The sequence below is a fragment of the Ambystoma mexicanum genome, chromosome 9, assembly GCF_040938575.1.
Source record: "Ambystoma mexicanum isolate Mex_15411 chromosome 9, UKY_AmexF1_1, whole genome shotgun sequence".
In the NCBI taxonomy this organism is placed as follows: domain Eukaryota; kingdom Metazoa; phylum Chordata; class Amphibia; order Caudata; family Ambystomatidae; genus Ambystoma; species Ambystoma mexicanum.
Genome location: NC_090931.1, coordinates 1216086764 through 1216112257, shown reverse-complemented (window position 1 = coordinate 1216112257; position 25494 = coordinate 1216086764). Strand labels below are relative to the sequence as shown.

Here is a 25494-nt window from a genome sequence, read left to right as displayed (position 1 = left end):
GTTGGAAAAGGTTTTGCAACTGGTGCAGAGAAAAGAATGTCAGTCCTTTTCTATGTTCTATCCCGGAAGTACTATCTTTCCTTCTGACCCTAGCGCATAGAGGTCTGAATATTGGAACAATAAAAGGTTACCTGGCGGCGCTTTCCCTCTTCAAGCTCTCGTCGGAAGAATGCTCCTACTTCAAAATTCCTTTAATAATACAATTCTTAAAAGGACTCACTAATGTATTTCCTCCTCACCCATTTCAAGTACCGATTTGGGATCTCAATTTGGTCTTAAAATTCTTAATGTGAGCTCCTTTTGAACCGCTGCACACGTGCCTATTGAGATTGCTAACATGGAAAACTGCTTTTCTAGTTGCCTTAACATCTGCAAGAAGAGTGAGCGAATTGCAGCCACGGTCATCTGGACCACCCTATACTGTGTTCCATAAGGACAGAGTTGTTTTGCAGGTCAAACCCTCTTTTTTACCAAAAGTGGTATCTAAGTTTCACTTAAATCAAAAAAATGTGTTACAGACTTTCTATCCTCCACCCCATCCTAGTAAGGAGGAGGAAAGACTCCACAGGTTGGGTCCAAAAAGAGCTTTAAGCTTTTATATCTCTAGGCTATCTAGGCTTAGATTGGATAACCAACTGTTTATTGGCTACACAGGAAAAAGATTAGGTCAGTCAGTAACAAAACGGACCATATCACGTTGGATTGTCCTTTGCATTTCAGAATGCTACAGACTGGCGGGGAAAGACCCACCAGAAGGTTTAAGGGCTCATTCCACCAGGGGCATCGCTTCGTCTACAGCCCTGCAAAGAGGTGTTGCTTTAAAGTCCATTTGTGAAGCAGCGACTTGGTCATCGCTGCATACTTTTTCAAAATTCTACAACCTAGATGCTTCCCAATCTAAGGAGTTAAATTTTGGCAGAGCAGTTCTATACTTGCCCCCCCCCCCATAAGGATTGTCCTTACTGCTTTGGCAGTCTATCAAAGATGAGACATACGTTGGAGGACACAATCCACTCGAAGAACAAGTTACTTACCAACTGGTAATGTTCTTTCGATTGGATTCTCCTCCAACGTATTCCTCATCGCCCTCCCAACCTACCCCTCTGTAGATTTTTCCCGGGCTATTGCCACTCCAACTCTCGCACGGCAAAGTACCCGTCTACCGACACAGTCTGCATAGTGTAAATCAATAACAAAAGAGGGGGAAAAACAGAACTGAGGCAAACGGGCGCTGCGCGTGCTACTTATACACCCAATGATGTCACCCTCGATGGAGGCCTTCGAGGGACCATCGACTCGATGACATCGACGCACGGCGCCCTCTGCTGAAATTCTTTTTTTTCTGAAGCTGCTGAGCTGGATGGAATAACATCAAAGATGAGGAATACGTTGGAGGAACATCCAATCGAAAGAACGTTACCAGTTGGTAAGTAACTTGTTCTTTGGAACTATTCATTACCTTCCTCTCCAGGAGTGCCCTCCTGTCTGTCACGCAGCTCCGTGCATACAATCCTTGAGGTACCTGGAACGGTATCTCCCACTAACGCGAGTACTCTTTATAACGTTAGTCATTGTCCTTGCCTTTTTTACCCTAATTAGGGTTATTTTTCTTACCATTGCAAACCACCACTGAAAGTTCTGCCTCCCTGTATACTGAACACTGCTCTCCTTAATTCTCGAACTGTATTTTCATTTACTTCTCCTGCAAGTTGTGTATACTGAATGCTACCCTGTTTATGCACCAACCCGTACCTAGTGCGTCCCTCGTGCCGCCCAGGATAGTTTTCCTTTACTAATTCCCCTTTTTGTTATTTTCTCCTATCGTTGTGTGCAACTGCCTGATTCCATCCATCTATGAAGTACTCCTTATTTCAGGTTCAGGACCATCATACATCAGGTATTCCACTTGTGGGGGTTTTTGTCCAATTGATCTAACAATCAGTGTTTTGTTACTAATCCCTCCTGTGGTTTCTTGCAGCGTTGGTTTGGCGGTGCGCTTGTTCCCCACTCTTTTCTGCGATCGACACCTCTCTTACCTTGAACAGCAGAGAGGTATATCGTATAGAAGAGTCCCTCTTTTAGGAAGCCTCAATCATTGAATTCAGGGGAGCTGTAATACTTGAGGCGGATTACTATACCTACTTGTTTACCACCTCTGGGAATCCGGGTTGTCTACGCCACATTGCGTTTCTGGTGTGGTGAGTAACACCGACATAGGTGCTGAGGGCTCCCAGCCTACCGGAGCATGCTCTGAGGCAGTCAGCCAGGGCGTTTTGACTACTGGCCTCGCGGCTAAGGGCTCAGCGCCTACCAGAGGAATCTCTGAGGTCCACACCTCTGCTTCAGGTGCAAGACCCAAGCTTTATCCTCCCGTGTCTGAAGCCTCTCCTGTCTCAGAGCCTCCGCGTCTGCCCTCCCAGGTGTGGCCTAGGGTTTCAAAATGGCGGAGCGGCAAGTGACGAAGCCTGCCCGGCAGCCGTGCATCTTGGATCCAGCTCAGGGTCTGATGGTGCTTTTGCCCATCAAGTGGGCTTTGCAGGATGATTTCAGACCCCTTCCCTCTGGCAGTGAATCCTACGGTGCAGGTTTTTAGTCCCCTCAGGGATACATCTACCCCTCACAGACTTGGCTTTGCGCACCGGGCGTCTCAGGACCAAGAGCGGAGGCCCAACGCCTCGGAGGGCAGGACCAAGAGGGACCTGGCGGCTAGTGAGCACTGCTTCTTCGAGAACTTCCTCTTCTCCATGCATTCCCTTCAAATGAAGGGGCTTCTGAAGGAGGCCATTCCCCAGTTGGTGCCACCTCGGCCCCCTCCCTTGGGTACTCCTCCATTCCCCCGGTGCTTCTGGTGCTGGTCCCTCCACCAGTTCAGGCCCTACCAGTTGTACCGACCCCTCCACCATCCCCCAACGCCTTCCCCTCAACAGCCGTTGGACTGGTGTGTGGCTCTGCACCTCAGGGGACCCCTCAGGCACCTGTGTCCCAGGGCCCGGATTCCCCTCAACCTGCAAAAAAAGGGGAGCGGGTACAATGACTAGATGGACGTCCAGGAAGACAAGTCTTCAACATCCGTTAAGGCCTTTCATGACCGCCTTCGGGGCCTGGTGAAGTTCTTGGGGGCCCCTCTTCCAGATAAAGCCTCTCAGGAGTCGGGAGTGATTGCAGAGGTCTTGGGGAAGCGCATGGCTGTCTGGTCTGGAATTCCCCTTAAGGTTCCATTTGATTTTAACGAATCCGACCAATAACGAATTTAAGATGAAGAAAAATTGTCTTTTCTTTATTTTCTTTCAATTTGGTTACCCTACAGCCCCCTGTTTCTCCTGCTTTATTTCCCTACCCCTACACCCTCACCACCCGTTTTAATCCCTCACCCCACCCTCATATATACTTTTAACACAAATTCTGCATTTTTGTTTGTTTGTATTCATTATAATAGTTATTTGTTGTTAGCAATTAGTTAAAACCGCTGTATGCCTTCCCTTAAAAGGGATGTGCTGCAGGTGGGCCAGAAGGTCTGGGAGAAGGCCAGGGCCAACGCCCAGATTAACAAGAAGCTGGACAGCAGGTTTAGGCAGATGGATGGGGAGCCAGTCCTCCTTGCCTCCCACCCGCAGCCCCATTCCTCTGTGGTGGCTGCGGCCTCACTATATTCAAAGCCATAGTCTGTCTTCCTCCATGGGTCCGCCTACAGTTGCCTCTCCATTGAGGACAAAGGCCTTGAGTCCTTGGGTAAGTGCTGTTAGTCCATTTCAGGACTGCATCTGCGTCAGACCAATGCGGATGCCATCTTGGCTGTGGCTAACCAAAAGCTGTGGCGGGAGCTCAGGGAATTTCTGCCCAATTTCCCCGTGACAAACAAGCCTCCTTAAATGCCGGTCTTGCAAATGCCCGGGTCATTGCGCAGGACCTCATGGAGACTTCGGTCTCCCACATCTTGCCTTGGGGTCGAGATGAGGATGGCGGCATAGATGGACGCCACAAAGTTCATCTGATGTGCAGGAGAGGTTCCTCAATCGGCCTTCCAGGGCGTGGACTTTTTTCATTTGTGCACTAATGACAAATTGACGAAAAAGAAAACATCCCCTCAAACCACCAAGACCTTGGCCATCCTGACAAAGCCAGATAGGAAATCCTTCCCTCAATCCCAGGGTAGGACCAAGTTCAAACCCTGAACGATCTCCGGCTTCAAGGGGTTCAGAGACAGCGATATACAGAGGCCTGACAAGTTGCCCAGCGGCAACAGAGAGGGTGTGTGCTGGGCTTTCCGCTCCCCCTCCTCTGCCACCAAGAAGCCGTGACGTCAGGGTTGGGAACACAGCTCTTCTGTTGGCTCCGTTACAGCACACCTAGAAGTGTCTTTTCAGCAACCAGTGACTCCTATCTGTAGTCTCCACAGGCTTCAAAGTTCATCTTCCTTTGCCTCTACCATCCTCTCCTTCTCCGTCAGATCGGGTCCCCGACTCTTTTATAAGAGACCTTGTCTCTATTGGAGATGCAGGAGATAGAACCGGTTCCTCTTGCAGACGGGCCTTTGATGACAAATTCCAGGATTTTTACGGTACCAAAGGACAACCAGGCTGGCCTGTGGGTAGTCCTGTACCTCGCATTTCTAAATCTGTCTTTACTGCTGGAACTCTAAAAGATTATTACTGTTGGTTACATAGCCGAGTCTCTGTGTGTAGGGGACTGGATGTGCTTCCTGGACCTCACAGATGCATAAAGGCCTGAACACATTTATCAACTGCATCACAAGTTTCTGCGGTTTGTGATGGTCGTACCACTTTCCGTACAAAGTGCTGCCCTTTAGCCTGAACTAAGTCCCTTGTGTCTTTACAAAGCCGATGAATACGGTGGCGGGCCATCTCCACTTGGAGGGCCATCACCTGTACCCCTACCTGGATGACTGGTTGGTGAGGGCCGGGTCACCCGGAGCTGTGGTTCACTCCTGCCAGAGATTGGCAGATACACTTCATCAGCTGGGGGTTTCCCCTTAACCTGAAGAAATCAGTTATGCCGTTCTCAGGATCTGGTCTTCCTAGGGGCACGCTAGAACACTACAGTTCAGCGGGTGTGCCTCACGACTGAGAGGCTGATGTCCCTTCGAAAGGTGGTGAGCCACTTGCTGGCCAACTCGACCACCTCGGCATGGTGGTTCCAGCACATTCTGGGTCTGATGGCCTCCTGCATGCTGACTGTACAGCACTTCCGTCTGAAGATGAGCCGCCTCTATCTCCACCTGTCAGCCAAATAGGATCAGGAGATAGGGTCCCAGTCGGACAGGATCCCAATTCTACAGCTCGTTTTGCCCGATCTCTGCTGATGTTGGATGGATGGCAATGTTTCTGTGTGCGCCCCCTTCACCTGTCCAGAGCCCTCACTGGTGGCGACGACAGACTCCTCTCTTTAGAGCAGGAGTGCTACTCTGGAGGGCTATGAGATTCATGGAGCATGGTCCAGGACGCAAACCCTTCTACATATCAATCTGCTCGAGCTCCGGGCAGTGGGCCTGGCCCTCAAGACATTTTTGCTCCTAATCCAGGGACAAGTCGGTTCTGGTCAGCACAGAGAATTCTACCACAATGTTTTATGTGAGCAAGCAGAGTGGAACCTGTTCCTCCGCCTCCTATGCATGGAGGTGGTTTCGATATGGAATGGGCTCTTAAGGAGAGAATTTGGTATTCGGCCATCCACCAACCAGAGGACAGCAATGTCAAAGTGGACCAGCTGAGTCGCTTGGGGTTCAACACCTACGAGTGGGAGTTGCACAACGACTCCTTCTTGCCCTCTTTCCAGTTTTGGGGGTTTGCAGACCTGGATTTGTACGCATCCCCTCGGAATGCTAAATGCCCCCAGCTTGCATCATGGGCAGGTCGGGTTGGGAGGGGTCTCTGGGAGACTCTCTCCAGATCTGTTTGCACGGCCGCAGGTGTTATGCGTTCCTGCCTACCCTTCTGCTCCAACAGACTCTTCCCCAAGTTCCTGGCCTCAGTCTGTTGCAGCCTCATCCTGGTTGCCCCCCCACTGGCCTTCGAGGCCCTGGTTTTTGGATCTGCTGCAGTTGTGCTCACAGGGTCCTGTCCATTTTACGATCCACAGCAGGGGCTTCCTGACGCAGCAGGGAGGGGCAGTGGAGCATCTAGACCTAGCCAAACTAGGCCTGGCAGCCTGGTCCCTGATCAGCTGAGGCTTCAGCACGCTCCATTTTCAGATGACAACAGGGACATCATTCAGGAGGCCCTCGCCTCGATCCCAGTATAAGACCAAATGGCTTAAGTTCTGCCATTGGACAAGTGACAAGGGACTGGAAAACAATGAATCTGCACCCAATTTACTTGACTAATTCTACTATCCCATGAAGCATATTTCCTCTCGGCTGATATGTTGGGGCTTTACCTCTTTTTGAGAAGGACTGCACCTCTGGGCAACACATAAGGACCACATAGGGATGGATTGAGGGAGCTCGGGAGATTACGTCCTCAAGCTATCATATCACAGGGCAGGAGGCACTTCCAGGCCCCCAGTTACTTAGCCTTCCTTTTTGGGTGATTGATGACCATGCCACACTGATGGATGTGACGCTAAAGACTTCAGCAATGTGTCAGGATACTTGTTAAATGTCACTGAAACATGAATAAGAAAATACCAGATTCATTTCAAAGTTGGCCTTAAGAACATACCACCTCCCAAATATGGTTCAACAATAAAATGTATTTATAAAGCGCAGCCAAAAAGGCCTGTAGGCGTTAACAAGATGATATAACAGAGCACAAAGCACACAACCATAGGTGGGACAACAGCCAACACAGAGATCATAATTATGGTAATAAGTAGGTTTTTATTTTATTTTTTAACTCGGAGTATTTCGTCTCTCAGATTAGGTGGTATGGAGGTCGAGGCCAGAGGGGCTGCTATGAAGAAAGCCCCTTTACTGACTAATGTGAGCTTGAATCTGGGCACCACTAGCAGATGTGTAGTTTGATCTGAGGGATTTCAGCGCAAGGTTTGCAGGCTATCCTATCTGCAAGATATGATGGATTAAGCCCATGTAAGCATTTAAACATAATTACCTGTTAAACGTAGTCTCCTGTCTAATTGGCTTTTTCAGTACACCAAGCTCGTTCTGGAGTACAGGCAGATACTTGCTGCATGTATTTGGCAGGCTTTGGGGCTTAAAGGAATTCTCCTGAGCTTGTGTTTTCAGCAGCCAACCCGGTGGTTAAGGCTCCCCTTAATTGCTTGTCAAGAATTGTTCCTCGAGTGCACAGGCCGCTTCCGGTCTGGGACCTCAATGTGGTTCTGGCGGCTTTGCCACGCAAGTCTTTCGAGCCTATGGAGTCTGTGGACATCCACTTGGTGGCGCTAAAGATGGTTTTATTGGTGGCTCTACCCCTGCGCACAGGGTTAGTGAGCTGCAGGCATTGGCCTTGTGCAAGCCATTCACCAAGTTTCACAACAAGGTCATCTTCCGCACTCACCCAAATATCTTGCCCAAGGTGGTCTCCCCATTTCATTTAAATCAAGAGATCTGCCTGCCTGTGTTCTTCCCAAACCCGCAGTCGGAAGCAGAGAGGGTACTGCATTCATTGGACCTCAGGAGGGTCCTCAAGTTTTAGCTATCCTGGACTAAATGCTTCAGGAAGTCTGAGGAATTGTTTGTGACTTTTGGGAACTCCTCCCCAGCTCTTATTCTTCCAAGGCTTTCATCGCCTGTCGGATGATTAAGGCCATTCCGGAGGCGTACACAGCCATGGACAAAACTGTTCCTGAAAGGATTCATTGCCTTGCGGTCAAAGTTATGGCCACGGCTGTCGTGTTTCAAAGATATGCTTCTTGGGATGTCATCAGCAAGGCGGCTAGTTAGGCCGCTCCGTCAGCCTTCTGTAGGCACTATTCCCTGGACACCAGCTCCAGGCGCGATGCAGGGTTTAGGCCGGCGGTTCTGAAGAACCTTTTAGCTTTATCCCAGATATGATGCAGGTTGTTGCAGCCCCACCCTATGTTCTTGTTCGGTGGAATCACCCCCAAGGATGGAGGAAAGGTGACTGGACGTATGAGTAATTAAAGTTACTTACCATAGTGACTAAAGTACTCCATCCTTAGTCCCCTTTCCTCCAAACGTCCCATCCACCTTCCCCACCGCTGGTTGTGCCAAGAGCTCAAATGTACTAAGAGTAGCCAGGTATCTAAGCGTCCGTTATGTTCAAAGGGGACTGAGGTGAGGCGTCAGAGGGTGGGGCCTTATTGGTGCATTTCCACGCGAAAGGTCGCACTGTACTAAATTTAAAGGGGAAACTAAATATTTCACTGCCAAAGGTTCCGGTACTCCCGATGTTTGGGGATGCCCACAAAGATGGAGGAAAAGGGACTAAGGGCTATGTGTTCTCTAGTCACTACAGTGAGTAACTTAAATTTTTCAGATAACGGGTTGCAAAATCGCAACTAAACAAAGTGAAAACGCTAGGAATACATCTTTATCAAAACCTAGGTATGCAAGCTCAAGTTAATTCTCTAGTTTCTTAAGCAGCTTACTATATCAGACTGCTATCCCAAATTCGCCCTTTCTAACATCTAAAAGTTGTGAGATGGTGACTAGGGCCATAGTAGGATCCAAAATTAACTACTGTAGCAGTCTTTTTGGTTTTGTGGGGATCACGAAACGTGATTGCTTGAGACTTCAAACAATTCAATATAGTGCGGTGTGAGGCATGCTGGGATTGAAAAAATCCGACCTTGTTTCTAAGACAAGAGACAAGATTTGCTGGGTGCTTATTGTTGGGGGGGGTGGTATATCCCACCCACTTGCACCATTCCGGCACCAGGTAAATGTTGTATGAGCCAAGGGGGAACAAAACCCCACCCATTCTGTACATATTCGCACCACCTATCTTCGATATACGTATGTAAAAGTGTAACTAATGCTTGTGGGTTGAACTCCATTTTGTGCCCTTTGAAACAGCATCTTTTCCTAGGCCCTTTGCCACCCTGTCGAAATGTTCACTCTCCCAGCCCCTGCCACCTCCACCCCTTGTCAGTTCCGCACGAATCATGTTCTCATGGTAACTCAGCCATTCATTGTTGCAATTAGCAAGTATCAAGCACTGACCGAATGTGATCATCGCAGAATGTGAGTCCAAGGCCTGCTCCAGACCCAGAGTCCCATCATCTCTGCTTACCGACTCATGCCCTTTCCACTCCCTTTCTGCCAATCTAAGGTCCACTGGCCTCATGCCCCCTATTCCCTTTGAATGCATCTGATCACCAGACCCTTCTCTGGACCACCCTCAAGTGCCCACCATATATCTAATCCTGAATGGTCATATCTTCACATCTAGAACTAACATCTGTCCCCGATGGGTTTGAAATCGTGAAGCCCCAGGGACCACAAATCAAAGATCAAGCCATTCTTATAAGGCACCTGGAGAAAGACCCCTGCCCCATGCCTGCATAAAAGAATGGGTTAGAATATACATATATTTGCCTTCTTTTTATTAACGACCCCCTTTGATGCAATGGTTTATGGCAGCCATTATTCTCTGCATGCCAATCTCAGTTTAGTTTAGCTTAGATACAATTATGTCAACTCTCTGAACCTCAACCGACCTTCACCCTGCGACGATCAGCCCAGCTGACCACGTGCACTGTGACTGATGGAGAGATATCAGCTAATGGAACCCAGGCACCCCTTATGGAGCTGGGATTAGTGTACGTGCATAGCCAATCAAATTTGTTCGTTTTTCACCTATACATGTTGTAATCTATGACGCTTAGTGCCTTCTTAATGTGCTGCCAGTGTATCTTTTGGCAGAGCGCTCTCGGGCAGCAGAGTTCTTTGCTTGCATTTATTTACTTATATAAATGTTGGTTTCCTTGCAATTACTCTCCTAGTCTCATTCCCTAGTGGGGTGTGTACTTTATTCTGACTATTTGGACACGTGCATGCTAAGGTGCCAGCCTTCACTATTGAAGTGAAAACATAGTTTTAGCTTCTGGTAATTACGTTTAAATGCTTACATGGGGTTAATCTATCATATCTTGCGGATAAAATAGCCTGTAAACCTTGCGCTGAAATCCCTCAGATCAAACTACACATCTGCTAGTGGTGCCCAGATTCAAGCTCACATTAGTCAGTAAAGGGGCTTTCTTCATAGCAGCCCCTCTGGCATCGACCTCCATTTCACCTAATCTGAGAGACTTAAAAATACTCACGGAGTTCAAAAATAAAATAAAAACCTACTTATTACCATAATTATGATCTCTGTGTTGACTGTTGTCCCACCTATGGTTGTGTGCTTTGTGCTCCGTTATATCATCGTGTTACCGCCTGCAGGCCTTTTAGGCTGCGCTTTATAAATACATTTAAATGTTAAACCATCTTTGGGAGTTGGCCTGTTCTTAAGGCCACCTTTGAAATTAGTCTGGTATTTTCTTATTCATGTTTCAGTGACATTTAACAAGTATCCTGACATATTGCTGAAGTCTTTAGCGTAACATTCATCAGTGTGACATGGTCATCAATCACCCAAAAAGGAAGGCTAAGTAACTGGGGGCCTGGAAGTGCCTCCTGCACTGTGATGAGATAGCTTGAGTACGTAATCTCCCGAGCTCCCTCAATCCATCCCTATGTGGTCCTTATGTGTTGCCCAGAGGTGCAGTCCTTCTAAAAAAGAGGGGCGCCGCTACCTTTGTAAAACTATTTTTTAAGGAACCTGGGATTGGTAACCCTAGGTCTCCTGGGGGCAACCAGACGTGGTCTCCCTCTCACTGTGCTTAGAGAGGCATCAGCTTCACCTCACTGATGATCCCCAACAAGGGTGAAACACGTGTATGGGGTTGCTGGTGGTACTCTCGTTCAGATTGGAATTGCCATTGTATTTCGGTGCTGGACTGCCCCTGGGCAGGACAAAGACTGATATGCAAATGGATATTTCCCATCTGTGAAAGGCACAGTGAGTAAAAGCACTGGCTGCGAACTCTCAAGTGGTTAATAACCACTGAACAGGTTATCATGTCTGTTCTTGCGAGAGAGGGGCGCCCGCTACCTTTGTAAAACTACTTCTAAAAAAGGAGTAAAGCCCCAACATATCAGTCGAGAGGAAATATGCTTCATGGGATAGTAGAATTAGTCAAGTAAATTGGGTGCAGATTCATTGTTTTCCAGTCCTCGAACAAGTGGTTAACTAGTTGTCTGAGGGGTAGCCAAGATTGTCTAACAAGTGGTGTCTGAAGCTAATGTAGCTGGGCCTACCGCAGTGACAGTAACATCTGTAAATGCCCACACAGCGCTGCTCAGTGGGCATTGACAGATTTTGGGTGGTCCTTATCTGCTGTTAGAAAGACGTGGTGCTGAGAGGTAGACACAGACAGAAGGATACAAGTTTAAAAAACCTTAATTTAAAAAAATGGTGTTTGAAGAATGCCTTACTTGCCCTATTTCTGAATGGGAGTAGTCTCGACCATCAAAATAAAGCAGAAAGAATAGTTCAAAAGTCTGTCTGTCAAAAGTAAAGAATCTGTCTGTGTCAAACCACTGCTTGCCCTCACGTTCTAACTTAACAATGTGTAGGGTATTGGAAAAAATTTGCCTCAAAAGAATATCAGGATGGTTATGGAATTTCTTCTGAACTTGCTTCTCCAAGCTTAATTCGCTCAAGATCTCCAAAAGTTCAGTCCGTTCCAAACAGTTCACAAAAAGGCAGTTCAAAAGTTTTCTTATACTGCACATTTCATGTACTTCTCTACGCTTCCCTCACCTGATTCAGTGCTTTCTAGCATAACACAGTTCTGCTTATACAATGTTCCTGGGTGTACCTTTCTGGCTTTCCTCACCTGAGCTTAGACCCTCTTTACTCGTTATCTTTGACCCTGTTTACTCATTACTTTTAAGTCTTTAGTATCGTACATTACAATATTTCTTCATCTTGATACACAGGGTTCCTTTCCCCAACCTTCCTGCATCCTCAAGTGGTTTATGTCGAATTTTGAGACGTTGCAGCTTTTCTTATTCCCATGCTTTACCACTCCAACAATGTTGCATTTTGGTTATTGTGCTCCATATACTCTGTTAGTCTTTCCTCAAGCGTGCCTTGTAGCACCACAACAAGTTCTATTTCATTATCTCTGTCTCAAACGTGTTCCATAGCACCCCAAAACGTTCCACTTTCTTGTCAATTAATTTAATCACTCAGTTCTGTTTCATCCGATCCCCATCGGGATCTTGCTTCACTTCCGTAGCCATTCCCGTCGGCTTTTCACCTCAGCAATAATTTGTTTAACTTTTGGATTTCACAGAGACTTTCGACAGTGCGGTATTCTACAGGACCACTCTGTTGCTTTGTTTCATCACAGTTCAAAACAATCGAAGCTTTCAATGCCTCTCGCTTCTTACGCGTAACCTTGCTTGCAACTTGGTAATCATTCACATTGTTACAAACCGGGCTCTGTCATAACTTTGAACTCACCGGCTGTACTTTATCAGGTTGTTCACAATTCTTTTATCTGAGGTCTGGGTCACTTCCATCTTGCCCCTCACACCTTCATGGGTGGCTTTGTTGTCCCATGGAAATGAGCAATCTCTTGGCACACTGTTCGGAGAGATTAACCAGCTTCTTACCTTCCTTTGATGAACCCTTTCAGTTTCTTAGAGACACAGATCCCTTTGTAAGCTGTCTCCTGCTTCAGCATTCAGCCTTGTTGCGCCTCGGCATCCTGTTCTCTCAAGCCTGGTTCTCAATAGCCGCTGCTCAACATCTCGCCTGCTCTCCATCTCAAACTTGCCTTTGTCTTCCTGGCTTTCCATTCTGCCTTTGTGAATCTGGGTTCCACCTTTTATACTTGGGTCGGTTCTCAATTTGATTCAGGTGTTTGTGATGGTAAGTGCCTGACTTCTACTGTCCTCATTAGAGGGACTTTCATAGAAAGTGAAAAGTCCTTTTGAGTGTAGGTGTTCTGTAGGGTTTTCACAGCGCTCAGGCCCTACCCTGTCTATGCTCCTGGTTGTGGTTCTATAACATGGAGCAGTGCCCACCAGGTACACAAGCACCGAGAGGGAGGGAGTGGAAGGGAGTGGGAGGGGGGACGAGGGAGAGGGATAACGAGAGAGAACAAACACCAACTGGTCCCAACAAGGCAGAAACAGAGTTTGTAACTTCGGGATGCCAGGGCATGAAGTAATGCGGTTTATTGCAGAATAAACCACACTAGCATATTATATTTGGATCACTGTGAATGAACTTTAAAGGGAAAGGGACCCACAGGCACTCATTGAAACAATCACTTCAACAGCACCTGCATAAGAAGAGCTCAAGCCATTTGGTGGGTGTTATGACATTCCAGTGAGAAATTGATGCTATTGTAAGCTAAGGCAGAGAAGGAGATTCTGAAAAACAGAACCTGGAAAATAATTGACATCTCACTAGAATAACTTAACCATGGTGGTGTAACAATCTAGGTACTGTAAGACCAGTGTATTCTGTGGACATTGAGATAGAAAAGAGAGGTTTAGTATATCATTGTACAAAGTGCAAAACATTTTCACAGTGCAAATTTGGCAATGTATTCAGTGATCCAGTATGTGTGATCCCTTGGCAAGCTGTCTCCTGCTTCAGCATTCAGCCTTGTTGCATCTCGGCATCCTGTTCTCTCAAGCCTGGTTCTCAATAGCCGCTGCTCAACATCTCGCCTGCTCTCCATCTCAAACTTGCCTTTGTCTTCCTGGCTTTCCATTCTGCCTTTGTGAATCTGGGATCCACCTTTTATACTTGGGTCGGTTCTCAATTGGATTCAGGTGTTTGTGATGGTAAGTCCCTGACTTCTACTGTCCTCATTAGAGGGACTTTCATAGAAAGTGAAAAGTCCTTTTGAGTGTAGGTGTTCTGTAGGGTTTTCACAGCGCTCAGGCCCTACCCTGTCTATGCTCCTGGTTGTGGTTCTATAACATGGAGCAGTGCCCACCAGGTACACAAGCACCGAGAGGGAGTGAGAGGGAGTGGAAGGGAGTGGGAGGGGGAACGAGGGAGAGGGATAACGAGAGAGAACAAACACCAACTGGTCCCAACAAGGCAGAAACAGCGTTTGTAACTTCGGGATGCCAGGGCATGAAGTAATGCGGTTTATTGCAGAATAAACCATACTAGCATATTATATTCGGATCACTGTGAATGAACTTTAAAGGGAAAGGGACACACAGGCACTCATTGAAACAATCACTTCAACAGCACCTGCATAAGAAGAGCTCAAGCCATTTGGTGGGTGTTATGACGTTCCAGTGAGAAATTGATGCTATTGTAAGCTAAGGCAGAGAAGGAGATTCTGAAAAACAGAACCTGGAAAAATAATTGACATCTCACTAGAACAACTTAACCATGGTGGTGTAACAATCTAGGTATTGTAAGACCAGTGTATTGTGTGGACATTGAGATAGAAAAGAGAGGTTTAGTATATCATTGTACAAAGTGCAAAACATTTTCACAGTGCAAATTTGACAATGTATTCAGTGATCCAGTATGTGTTGTGCTTGCTACGTGTGTTTCTTTATTTAAATGAAATGTTTGTTTTTAATTGTGGTTACCGTCTTTGGCAGTCACAAAATTAGATGAGTCATATTTTTTATAGATCTTCATTTTAAGCATCAAAACGATGACTAAAGAGAACAAGACCTGCCACAGAAACGTATTTCACAATTGTATACAGTTGTTTGCAAACATTGATATTGAAATCTCATAATCTCATATGCAGACCAACCATATTTTTGGAGTAGAGCGCAAAAACAGTGCTGTAAACAGTGTTTATCCATAAGTATTGTGCTCAATGCAGTACATTCAAGGGGCCATGAGGTTAGTCGGGTAATCATTTCGGATATTCACTGTTTTCTTTTGGAGTGAAACCCACCAGTGCCATCTAATTAAATTAATTTGTAACACATATGGCATAAATGCTTGAGTGCATTCTTTCTGTGTTGCAGTATACAATCCATTTAAATGTTAAGGTCATCAGTAATAGTCAGAATGGTTCTTATAAGAATTCATTGAGCCCATTTGAATGTTTGTTTATTGAGGCATGCCAATGTTTTTGTTTTTCAGGGACAGAATGATGCTGCTGAAACTAGAACAAGAGATTTTAGACTTCATTGCAACTAATGAGTAAGTTGTTCACTTTTAGGAAATGTTAAACCTTTTACGATTTTTAAAAACAAATTGTCTTTAGTGAACCTTTTGTTTCATTGCAGAATTCAACGTAAAAAATTTCCTCCCATGACTTCATACCACAGAATGCTGTTACACAGAGTAGCTGCTTATTTTGGATTGGATCACAATGTTGACCAAAGTGGAAAATCTGTTATAGTTAACAAAACTGGCAACACGAGAATGTAAGTGTATTGTTTTTTTGTGTGCAGGGAACATAGATGATGGTATGTAAATAGGTACATTTTTCATCTTGCCTTTTTCAAACTAAGTAACACAAGTCAAGTTAGCACTGACCCTGCTTGATGCAATTCATAGAATATATTCATGAATGTAAATTGTATGTAGCGCCACATGATGACCATTACAGCATGGTAAACCTACAATAGTTATTGCCATTCAAAAGATGACATTACTTTTTCAATCATAATGCCTCAGTTGCAATAATAACTTTTTCTGATATAGGCTCTTTTGAACTGCTGTGATAGTCATGTGGTGCAGTGTAAACGTTTCATAACATGTATAGGATGCAGCAGCTGTCTACTGCACTAAGATGGCACATTCAGAGCGTTGGTGTCTCTGAATGGGCAATGGCTTTATCCATCTCAGTATAGAAATGATCAACATTTTGGAATGTACACGCCTGTGATTAATGCACTCTGCTTCCCATAGTTGGGGAATGGAAAATGAACACAGTTGTTTACTAGTGTGAATCACACGACCACTATGCAGAGCAGTATACACATTACCATACTATTAGTAGCTTGATGTTGCAATTCACTGGTTTAAAATGGGATTGAGAGGAACAGTAGCCCTGGTGTTGTTGATAATGAATGATTGACTGAAGCTAGTATCTGGAAAGACAGTGTGTTGAATATTCAACTAGATTGTTAATGTTTACTTGTCAAACTGTATCTTAACTAAATTAACATTGGCCACCTTGAGGGATATGGAAAACCATTGCTTAGTACAAACAGGTATTATGCTGCCACGTTCAAACAAGCAAAATCTTGTCAACTCTAACATATGAAACTTTATACACATTTACCCATAGAGAAAGGGGTAAGGGGAATCCCTTCTTTTGTAATTGAGTGTAAAAATGTTGCCCTAATGTCACTGAATGGATCCACACCACTTTATGATATTAAGTATGACAAATAAAAGCTGCGCCTAATAACCTGGGGCAGACCAGTGCTGATCAGCAGGCGTTGCATACATCACTTAATCATTGTTAAATTACATTCATGTGTCCCTCTACCCTTTGTATTTGTATTTGTTTGTGAAGAAACTGTACATTTTCTTTGAAGCATGTTAGAAAAGGTCAAACTGAGGACCGAGCAGTCCATTGATTAGTGGTTTACAAATGTGGAGCAGTGAGGTAAGAGATACCAGAACCTGTTGGTGGATGAGGTTGATTGATCTGAAGACAAGATGAAGGAACTCTTAAGAGTGATTGATTCTGCATGGCTAGTTACTTCTCATGGAGGAGGGATTTGGATGATTGTCGGAGTGATTGCGTAATCCAGTCTGCTGAGTACTCATGTGGCAATCCGAGTCTTAGTAGAGTGATGAGTGAGATGGGTGCGCATTTTACAGAGGTTTTGGAGTTAAAACAGTACATGTAAAGTTGTGAGCCTTTCTGATGAGATCGGGGAATAGATATTTTTGAGGGCAGAATGAGTGTAGAATTACAGTTTAAAAAAAAAAAAAAGGGAATATCACTTAAGAATTTGAGGAGATTACAATTATAGAACTGTGGTGAGGCAGGCCAATTTTGAGAATCTACCGCGTGCAAATAATGGGTGTGCATTTCATATTAAATGCCATAAAGAGTCGGGAGAGAGAACCATAGAGCCTGTCCAAAACACACAATCAAGCCCTTCAAAATTACCAGGAAATTGAGTCACTTTGATTCGGGCACGTTCATGCACTCTTTGACAAATCCAGGGAATTTGTCCCCTCTTCCCAAGGGGGAGCCATCTCCTTTGGGACTAAGGAGGTGAGCATGCTAAGCTTAACACCCCCCAGTGCACAGGGCAAGCGGATCCCACCGGCTGTGACATCCCCTTTTTTGGACAGGAAATCCCCTAGAAGCGTTATCATCAACCCTCCCTATTCACAGGATCCCAATAATGTTGTCCGTTATGTGGGATATCATTTTTGTGATAAAGCTTTCTGAGAGGATGACTGGCGTGGTTTCTGATCCTTGTCATGCCCACAGTCACCTGCAGTATCAAACAGAGAGGTAAAGGACCAATCCCACCCGGAGGAAAAGACAGCCAGCAGAGCCAAAGACTGGGGAAGAACCTCCTCCTGGGAGGTGTCAGTATATACTTGAGTACGACAACATAGCGCTCAGTTCTGCTGGAGCCGAAAGCGGCTGGCCCTAACAGAGCAATCTCATTCAGAAAGGCAGAACACTGACACACCTAGATGCTGGCATCCCAACTCTGAAGAGAGCCTGATGAATGAGAGGGTCAATTTTGCCCACACCACGACACCAGAAGGGAACCGAAGGAGGCAAGTCTGCAGCAAGACGTTCCTTGAGTGTCTGGAGGAGCATTGCTCATACAAAGATGGTACGAGGCAGCTCCAGGAAGTAGGGAGAAGGAACGCCAACAACCCAAGGTGGGAAAAGAATGGCCGAACCCCATGGCGGGGTAGAGCACCTGAAAGCCCACGGCAGGCTGAGTGAAGTCACACCCCAGATCAGGGTATAAACACCAAAAGCCGCAGCTGGGCAGAGAAAAAGCGAGCCACAGGGCGGGGAAGCCAAGCTGAAAGTCCAGGGTGGGCCGAAATTAATCATACCGCTGGGCAGGGTAGAAAACACAGAGGTCCAAGTCAGACTGAGGAAAGTCTAATCTCTGGTTGGGGTGAAAAACTGGAACCCGAGAGAATGTGAACCGAAATATAGGAGCCACAAGAGGAGGCAAACAACCACTAAACCCAAATCGGAGAAAGAAATACCAAAACCTCAGGTGACCTGGACAGCTGGAGACCAAAATATATTTAGATGAATTTCACAAAATATGAGACATTGAGAATGCAAGCATGAACTGTATAGCAGGACAAACACTCTGGTAAACCGGCCTCACCAAAGAAGCCAACCACCTTTGAGTTATGAGGGCCAATGCCCAAAGTATGCTGTTCCTAAGTTTATTTTGTTCATTTTATAGTGGTGAGGCCAGTGTTTAGGCAAGTACAGGTTTTTGGACAGGGCGCTGTTTCTGTTGTGTTATAGGAGACATCCCGACGAGCACCGGTTTTCACCTTTTTGTTGAAGAGTAGGGTCTAGACCAGTGGTGCACGAAAGTCCCGCATGCCAGATGCAGACTTTCAGGACATTATTTATGGCCCTCCAGGTCACATGAAGTTTATAATTAACTGTGGCCTCCCCTAAAATTAGTCTCTCCTTCGACACATTGTTCACTCTCTTTTTCTCTGTCATTTCAGGTGTGATGCAGTTTTTGTCCTTGCATTATAATGCATGCAGTTATACTTCTATGTATTTAAATACATTATTTCAGCCCCATAATACATATAAATCGAAGTTATACTGCTATTACAAGCCAATATATTACACAGGTTACGGTTTAACTAGAGCAATGAATACAAAATATATCTCAAAACCATATTTATTTTTTATTTACTTTCATTCACTGATCCTCACTTCTATGGACAGTATGGCTCAGAGTATGGACATGTGTTGTACATTCGGCCATTGAGTTAAACCAGTTGTGCACCCATGGTCTAGAACCTTAGACTTGGGGATAGCATAGGTCTTAGTTTTGCTGAGATAATTAATCTAAGATTTGAACATAATGCCTCCTTGTCCGTCTCCTAATTCTGATCTACCACAACTCATACTGGAGTTGGTGATGGGGTTGGAGACCTTTGGAAACGGAGGGGTTGCCAAAGAGAAGAACATCTGGATCGCTTTTTAGCAACTAGCTTGGAGGAAGAGGAAAGCCCTCCAGACTAGCTGCCTGACTGTAATCTAGGGAAGGGTACAGTGCTACCAACTGTCTCTCTGAGATGTTACTGCAGAGAAGACACTGCAGTCAAATTCTACGACTGGCAAAGTCTGTGATCATGATATCTTAATTTGTACTGCTGGAGGATTTGCTGACCATACCATGGAGCCTGTATGTGGCAGTGGATCTTGTGAATGAAAGTGGAAACAAAAGTGAATAAGACTTGGAGAATCAGTGTAGCCCGGATATGGAGAGCCTGAGGTGAGAGGGTAATCAGCGAGAGATCCACAGTGGTGTGAGAAAGAATGGCAATGAGCAATGCTGCGAGGCTGAAAGGATTAATTGCAATGAATGTAAGGTTGCAAACTGGTGAGGGAGCCACAGGTTACAAGTGTAGTAGTGTCCAGAATAGTGAAGAGTACACAACCCATCTGACTTCGAGTGATTCCATAATTGAGAAAGCGAAGTGAATGCTGAGAGCTTCTCAGTTTTGAAAGTCTTACTTTGTACCAAAAGCCATTTGTGATGCCTTTCGGTGATTCATGCTCTGAAAGTCATCTCATGTTAAGTCATTCCGATATTCCTAAATGAAGCATACTGGGTAAAAGTATTATCCAATACCAAGGTTTTGTTGTTTGCATTGTTGACATTACATCTTGTATAATACCAAGACCCAATTGTGATATTGCTGATTGAAGCATTCTGGAGTACCAAATCTTTTCCAAGACTGAGTCATTATGTCAGTCTTACCGAATATTGAGTGCATAATATGATCATTATTGCTGGCTGTTAGGAAAGATTTCCATTTCATGTGTAATTTTCCCTCCAGTTGTGTACCCCCCAACTTTTCTGCTTTGTTTAAACACCATATTCTGAATTTACCAGAGGAGCACAGCCTTCTGCTGCACTCCTCTGGGCTTTTCGCTCACTTTGCTATGGGGAAACTGACATGCCCTTAAAACAGTCAGTACCGGGAGACTGTTTCCCTTAGCCCTTGCTAAATGTTGCAACACTTCTGCAACATGTTGCAAGTGCACAATGTACCTTCCACTATAGTGCACTTGGGTCTTCCTGTCATTTCTAAAGGCCCTAGTAACTCTCGAAGGATTTTTTAGAAGTGCAGATGTGCCTTGGACAGGGCTGGTGGCAGCTTATCATTTCGCATATTTTTAACTCTTTCTTGCTAGGTAACCCGCGATTACCGCTTTTGGCACAGTTAGGTGGCCTGGCTCCAAAATGGCCACGCCTCGAGGTTCTTTGTCCTGTCCTTTGGCAATCTTTCACCTTCCCCAGATCGAGCCGACCCGGGTCAGTCCTTATTTGGTCATGCATTTTCCCACAAAGCGCCAAGCTTTCACGGGCTCCTGCATGCCTTGTGTGCGCGTCTCCAGGATGTAGGCTGGAACATCTGGTTCCAATACATACACATCATGGGTGCCAGAGGGTCTGGAGTGCTGTTAATGCCTGGGACCACCATGGTCGGCCCACGTATGGTATGGCTGTATGTGAACAGATCTCCCCTTTTGGGCCTCTTTGTTTTGGCATAAAGGAGAGTCTGGTTAAGAGAAGGCCCCAAACACCCATACCATACCACGTCAATCGCTTCTCAGTGAACGAAGGATAGGATCCAAGTATCTTGAAACTAAGAAGCCGAGTCGAGGAACCGCTGGTGACCCGCTGGAAGGTTTGGCACCCTGAGCCTGCTGTTGTTCCGCTGGACCCCTCTGCATCTGGTCGTCCTGGAAGGTCTGCGAAGGCGCTTCAACCCATTAGAATAGTGGGACCAACTATTCTCGGCACCTTCATCTTATCCTGCAAGTAAGCCTTCTTGGAAGTGTCCCTGGGCCAACCAGTGGACTGACAAGCTTGTGCAGATGTTTTGCCCTGATACCACCACCGTTTTTAAGGAGGCCCTTGAAACTTGGCACATTGCAAGCTCTGTGTTCACGGCACTCGCACCGAATTTCATACACTTGGCGTTCCCAGGTCTGGAGTAAAACGAGTGCGCCCGAACCAGAGTTTAGGCAGTTGCTGTATCGCCCAGCCGTGGTGACGAACTTTGCAAGTTCATTGCAGCTGTGGTCCTCTGTGCCCTGAAGCCTGCTACAGCGAAACTGGCCTGATCCATCCACCAGGAGCAGAGAAATCGCCACTGTCCCGTAGAGGAATCAACGCTGTATCTTCGTCACTGAAAGCCACAGAGGCGTGAGATTGCCGCATTTAAACCTGCAGCCGAAGTGGACTCGACAGCGGAAGTTTGGTTCGGAGTGCGCCATGGGTCGGTGAGTATTTGCAAGCCTAGCTAGTGGCCCCTAGCGCATCCATCCATTTTTACATACGAGTGGCCCCGGAGGGCCCCTCTCCTTTCCACTGCTAGTGCGAACTATTCCCAACTCTTGGAATCGACTCTGCCCTCAAGTGAAGGCCCTCCTCCAATAGTGGGAACCTATTCTGCATTACCTTACCTACCTTTCTGAGCTGCTACAGCCCCTACAAAAGACCCTGCTTTGCCCATTTGAACTACTGCATGTGCCAGCTCCGCAAGTACATTTGAGCATTTGGGGAGCCTAATGTATATATATCAACAATACAAATAAATGTCTTCCAAGGCCTATGCAATTCAACACACAGTAAGAAAATCACAGCAATACTATTGAACCAACACAATCCCACCTATTCATGTATATAAAGACCAATGGGGTCCAAAGGATGAATGCACCAAATGGGTCCGCAAACTAAACAGGGAAGGAAGCAGGCAGTGCAAATAGTCTTTAGGCCCTTCTGTATCAAACACAATTGTAACTGAAAGGCAGTCCAATCCCTAAGACTGCCTTTCAGTTACAATTGTGTTTGATACAGCCCGAGAGCCCCAAATGGGAAATCAGCTGCAGGTAGAAACACTACGCGGCATGTAAACATAACCGTCTGTGTTTCTGCCTGCTGTGGCTTTCACTTTGGGTCTCCGGTGCTCCCCTGGGAGCACCGGAGACCCAAAGTGATAGTCACAGCAGGCAGAAACACACGCGGTTTTGTTGGAAAACGCTGCGGTTTTAAAACCGCAGCGTTTTCCAACACAATAACGTTGTATTTATGTTTGCGGTCGCTTGAAAAGCGACCGCAAACATAAATACGTTTTTAAAGCTGCGGTTTTATTTCTAAGTTTTCCGGGCTCCTCCAGCCCGGAAAACTTAGAAAAAAAAACGCAGCTAGTGCTTATTTTTTGTAAAAAAAATAAATGGCACTTACCGAGATTCAGCTTCAGCTTTCCTGCTCTGGTCTCCGGTTCGCGTCCTCCGAGTCCCGGCACTAATGAAGGGAAAGCCACCCAGCGGTAGACTTTGTTTACTACAGTTGGCTGGCTTTTCCTTCATTAGTGCTGCAAAAGCAAAAGCCAGCACAGGAGGGCCTCCATTTCACAAAATGGCGGTGCCCCTGTGCTTGCTTTTTCGAATTTTGAGCTTGAATAGCTCAAAATTTTACATAGGAAGTTTTAAAACGGAGGATGCTAGTATATTTTTTTATGTGGCCTATCTATTTTTTAAGTAAAAATTTTTACTAGACCATCCCTTTAACTTTGGACATTGATTGTAACCTGCTAGCCCAGTGACTGTTCCATACCGCTGTACTTGATTACTCCTCCCACTGCCTCCTCTTTCTACTCACCCATGGCACTTTCTGTTTCTCCTATCTACTCCAACTGCTTCTCTATCAACTATCCTTCCCTTCTCACGAAGTGTGGTGAGAATAAATTTAAAAAAGATATCTTGGCCTCCAACCCAGGGCTCCCCATCGCTGATACCTATTCCAGTGCCTCTTCTAGACAGACCCTCACTGACATTCTCTTTGTAGTTCCTTCGGCAGATCTATGGACCCCTCATATGATCTCTGTGCTTCTCCTGTCTCTTCCTCTCCCATTAATGGTGGCATGGTGGCACCCGCTGGGAAGTCCTCATGGATTCCTTAGACTCCTACAGAGTCCTCAGTAATGTCTACCTAAATGGCACTGTCATGGTCCAAGGCCCTCAGGCCAATCTCCTCCTCTTCGATAGGTTGTTCCCTCTCCTCATCAACTTCCTTTCATCTCCGGCTGTCTCCTTCTCTCCTCCCTTGGTTACCTGCCCTCTCTTCTTCTTCTTCCTCCTCCTCTGCCCCACCTCGGACCCCCTCCGCAGGGCGTACATCTGATTTCTACCCCTCCCCGGAAGGTCTTTAAGGCTGGCAACCTTCATCTTGAAAAGATAAGACCAAGGCTTGTGAGCCGTCAGTGTGGACCGCATATCCTCTAACCCAAGTAGGGTCAGTCTTCTTATATGTATGCTTGTTCTGTTTCAAGCTATTCTCCCTTTTCACAATATTAATGATATGTACATGATATGTGTTGTATAATGTATGGATATAGACAGTGTGTGTCTAAACTAACATGCAAGATCTGGGATTGTTTTGAAAAGAAAGGTCAGAACATGTGGCCCGAAGGACAATATCCGAAATGCATAGGCCATACACATGTTCCTTTTGTGCCTCTTAATGAACATACCAAGTTTTGGTGTTGCAAAGTAAAATAAATAGAACATATACTTGTATAAAAAAGTGTTCTACGAATAATTTTTGTAGATTGGGGAGTTTTGAAACAGAACAAACATACATAGAAGACTGACCCTACTTGGGCTGTAGGGTGTGCGGTCCACACCGACAGCTCACAAGCCTTGGTCTTATCTTTACACTTTAGTACATGTACCAGCCACAGTGGTACTATACGGTGGACTGCACTCCAAAAGAAACAATTGGAAAAAGATTTACAGAATCATAATTTGCAACGCGAGCAGTGCCTACTCACCACCACAACCAACCTTCTTCATCTTGCCACTCTCAACTCTCGCTCTGCTGTCAAACTCTTCTGACCTTGATGCCCTCAGTCTTACCGAGACATGGTTCACGGCCAGCTCTGTCACAAGCTTTGACTGTCTCCTCCCTGATGGCTTCAAGATCCTCTCCGTGCCCAGATCCACCCGGCACGGAGGGGGGTTGTAGCCCTTATCTTTACTGAGTGGATTCCTGCCTCTATCATTCCCACTCAGATTTACGCCCTCTTTTGAATGTCTTGTCTGCAGCCTCTCTCTCTCGCCTAGCCACTCTTACTGTTGCTACTCTCTACTGGCCCCCTGGTCAAATCACCCAATTTCTCTTCGAGTGGGCAGACCTCTCCTCCTCCCTCCTGGCCTCAACCACTCAACTCCTCTGCCTTGGTGACCTCAACATCCATCTCGATTCTCCCTGTTCATCTGTGCTCTTTCGCGACCTCTGTGATTCCCTCACACTTTCTATCGACACACACACTTGATGTCTTGATCTCCTCTGGCCTCCCCCTCTATATCCCTCTAACCACTCCTCTCTCCTGGAGTGATCACTGCCTCTTCTCCTCTCATCTCTCTCTCTCTTCGCCCCCAAGCCAAGCGTACCCCAATATTGCCACCTACCTTCTTGAACATCCGGCCCATGAAGCATGTCAGTTGAGGCTTTCTCTGCCACCTTCTCCCCCACACCCCACCTCTGGCTGACTAACACCCAGACACAGCCCTGTCCCTGCTCTACTCTTCTATTTCTGATACTATTGATGCTCTTGCCCATGTCATGAAGATCTGTTTGAAGTCCAAAGCTAAGTGCAATTCCTGGTATGACTGCAACCTAGCTACACTTAAACGTAAGTGTAGGGTGGGTGAGAGGAAATGGCGGGCTTCTTGTTCATCTGCTGACAAACTGGCCTGTTGCCTGCTCCAAAGGCAATACTGACACTGTCCTCACCAAGAAGAGGGCCTACATTCAAGCCCATGTCTCTGCGGCATCTAAATACTCGGCCGGACTCTTTAAAATTTGCAAGGAGCTGGCCAACCCTGATGCTGTTTCTACCCCTCCTCTTACCTCCTAGGCTCTTTGCAATACCCTTGCCTCTCACTTTATCTCAAAAACTCAGGACATTATCTCCACCCTCTCCTCCCCTCCTCCTCTTTTCCCCTCTTCGTTTGCACTTGCTGACCCTCCTTCAGCCATCCCCCCCACCCTCTTTCTCATCCTTTCCTCTTTTCTCCCCTGATGGGGTCGATGGACAAGTCCGGTCTATGAAAGCCTCGTCAAAACAGGTTCCTCCCTGTTCCTCTAAAACGATTAAGGACCACATTGACACCCTCGCTCCAGCCATTGCCGATTTTCGCATCCTCTCTTTTGCCTCAGGATCCTTCCCCTCCCCTCTGAAGCACTTCCTTGTGGATCCTCTTCTCAAGAAACCCACAGCTGGTCCTTCCTGTCTGGCTATCTATCGCCCAATTTCCATTACCCCCTTCATT

General features: G+C 46.1%; 1 protein-coding gene across 10 annotated transcripts in view; it reads left to right on the top strand.

The window, feature by feature from the left end:
- The window catches only part of R3HDM1 (R3H domain containing 1), a 1943510-nt gene that overhangs the window by 680438 nt on the left and 1237578 nt on the right, over positions 1-25494 (top strand). For all 10 annotated transcript variants that reach the window (XM_069616551.1, XM_069616544.1, XM_069616545.1 and 7 more), the window contains 2 exons: positions 15078-15137; positions 15224-15364. In XM_069616551.1, coding sequence (XP_069472652.1) covers positions 15078-15137; positions 15224-15364 — 201 coding nt within the window. The remainder of the gene's footprint in view (positions 1-15077; positions 15138-15223; positions 15365-25494) is intronic.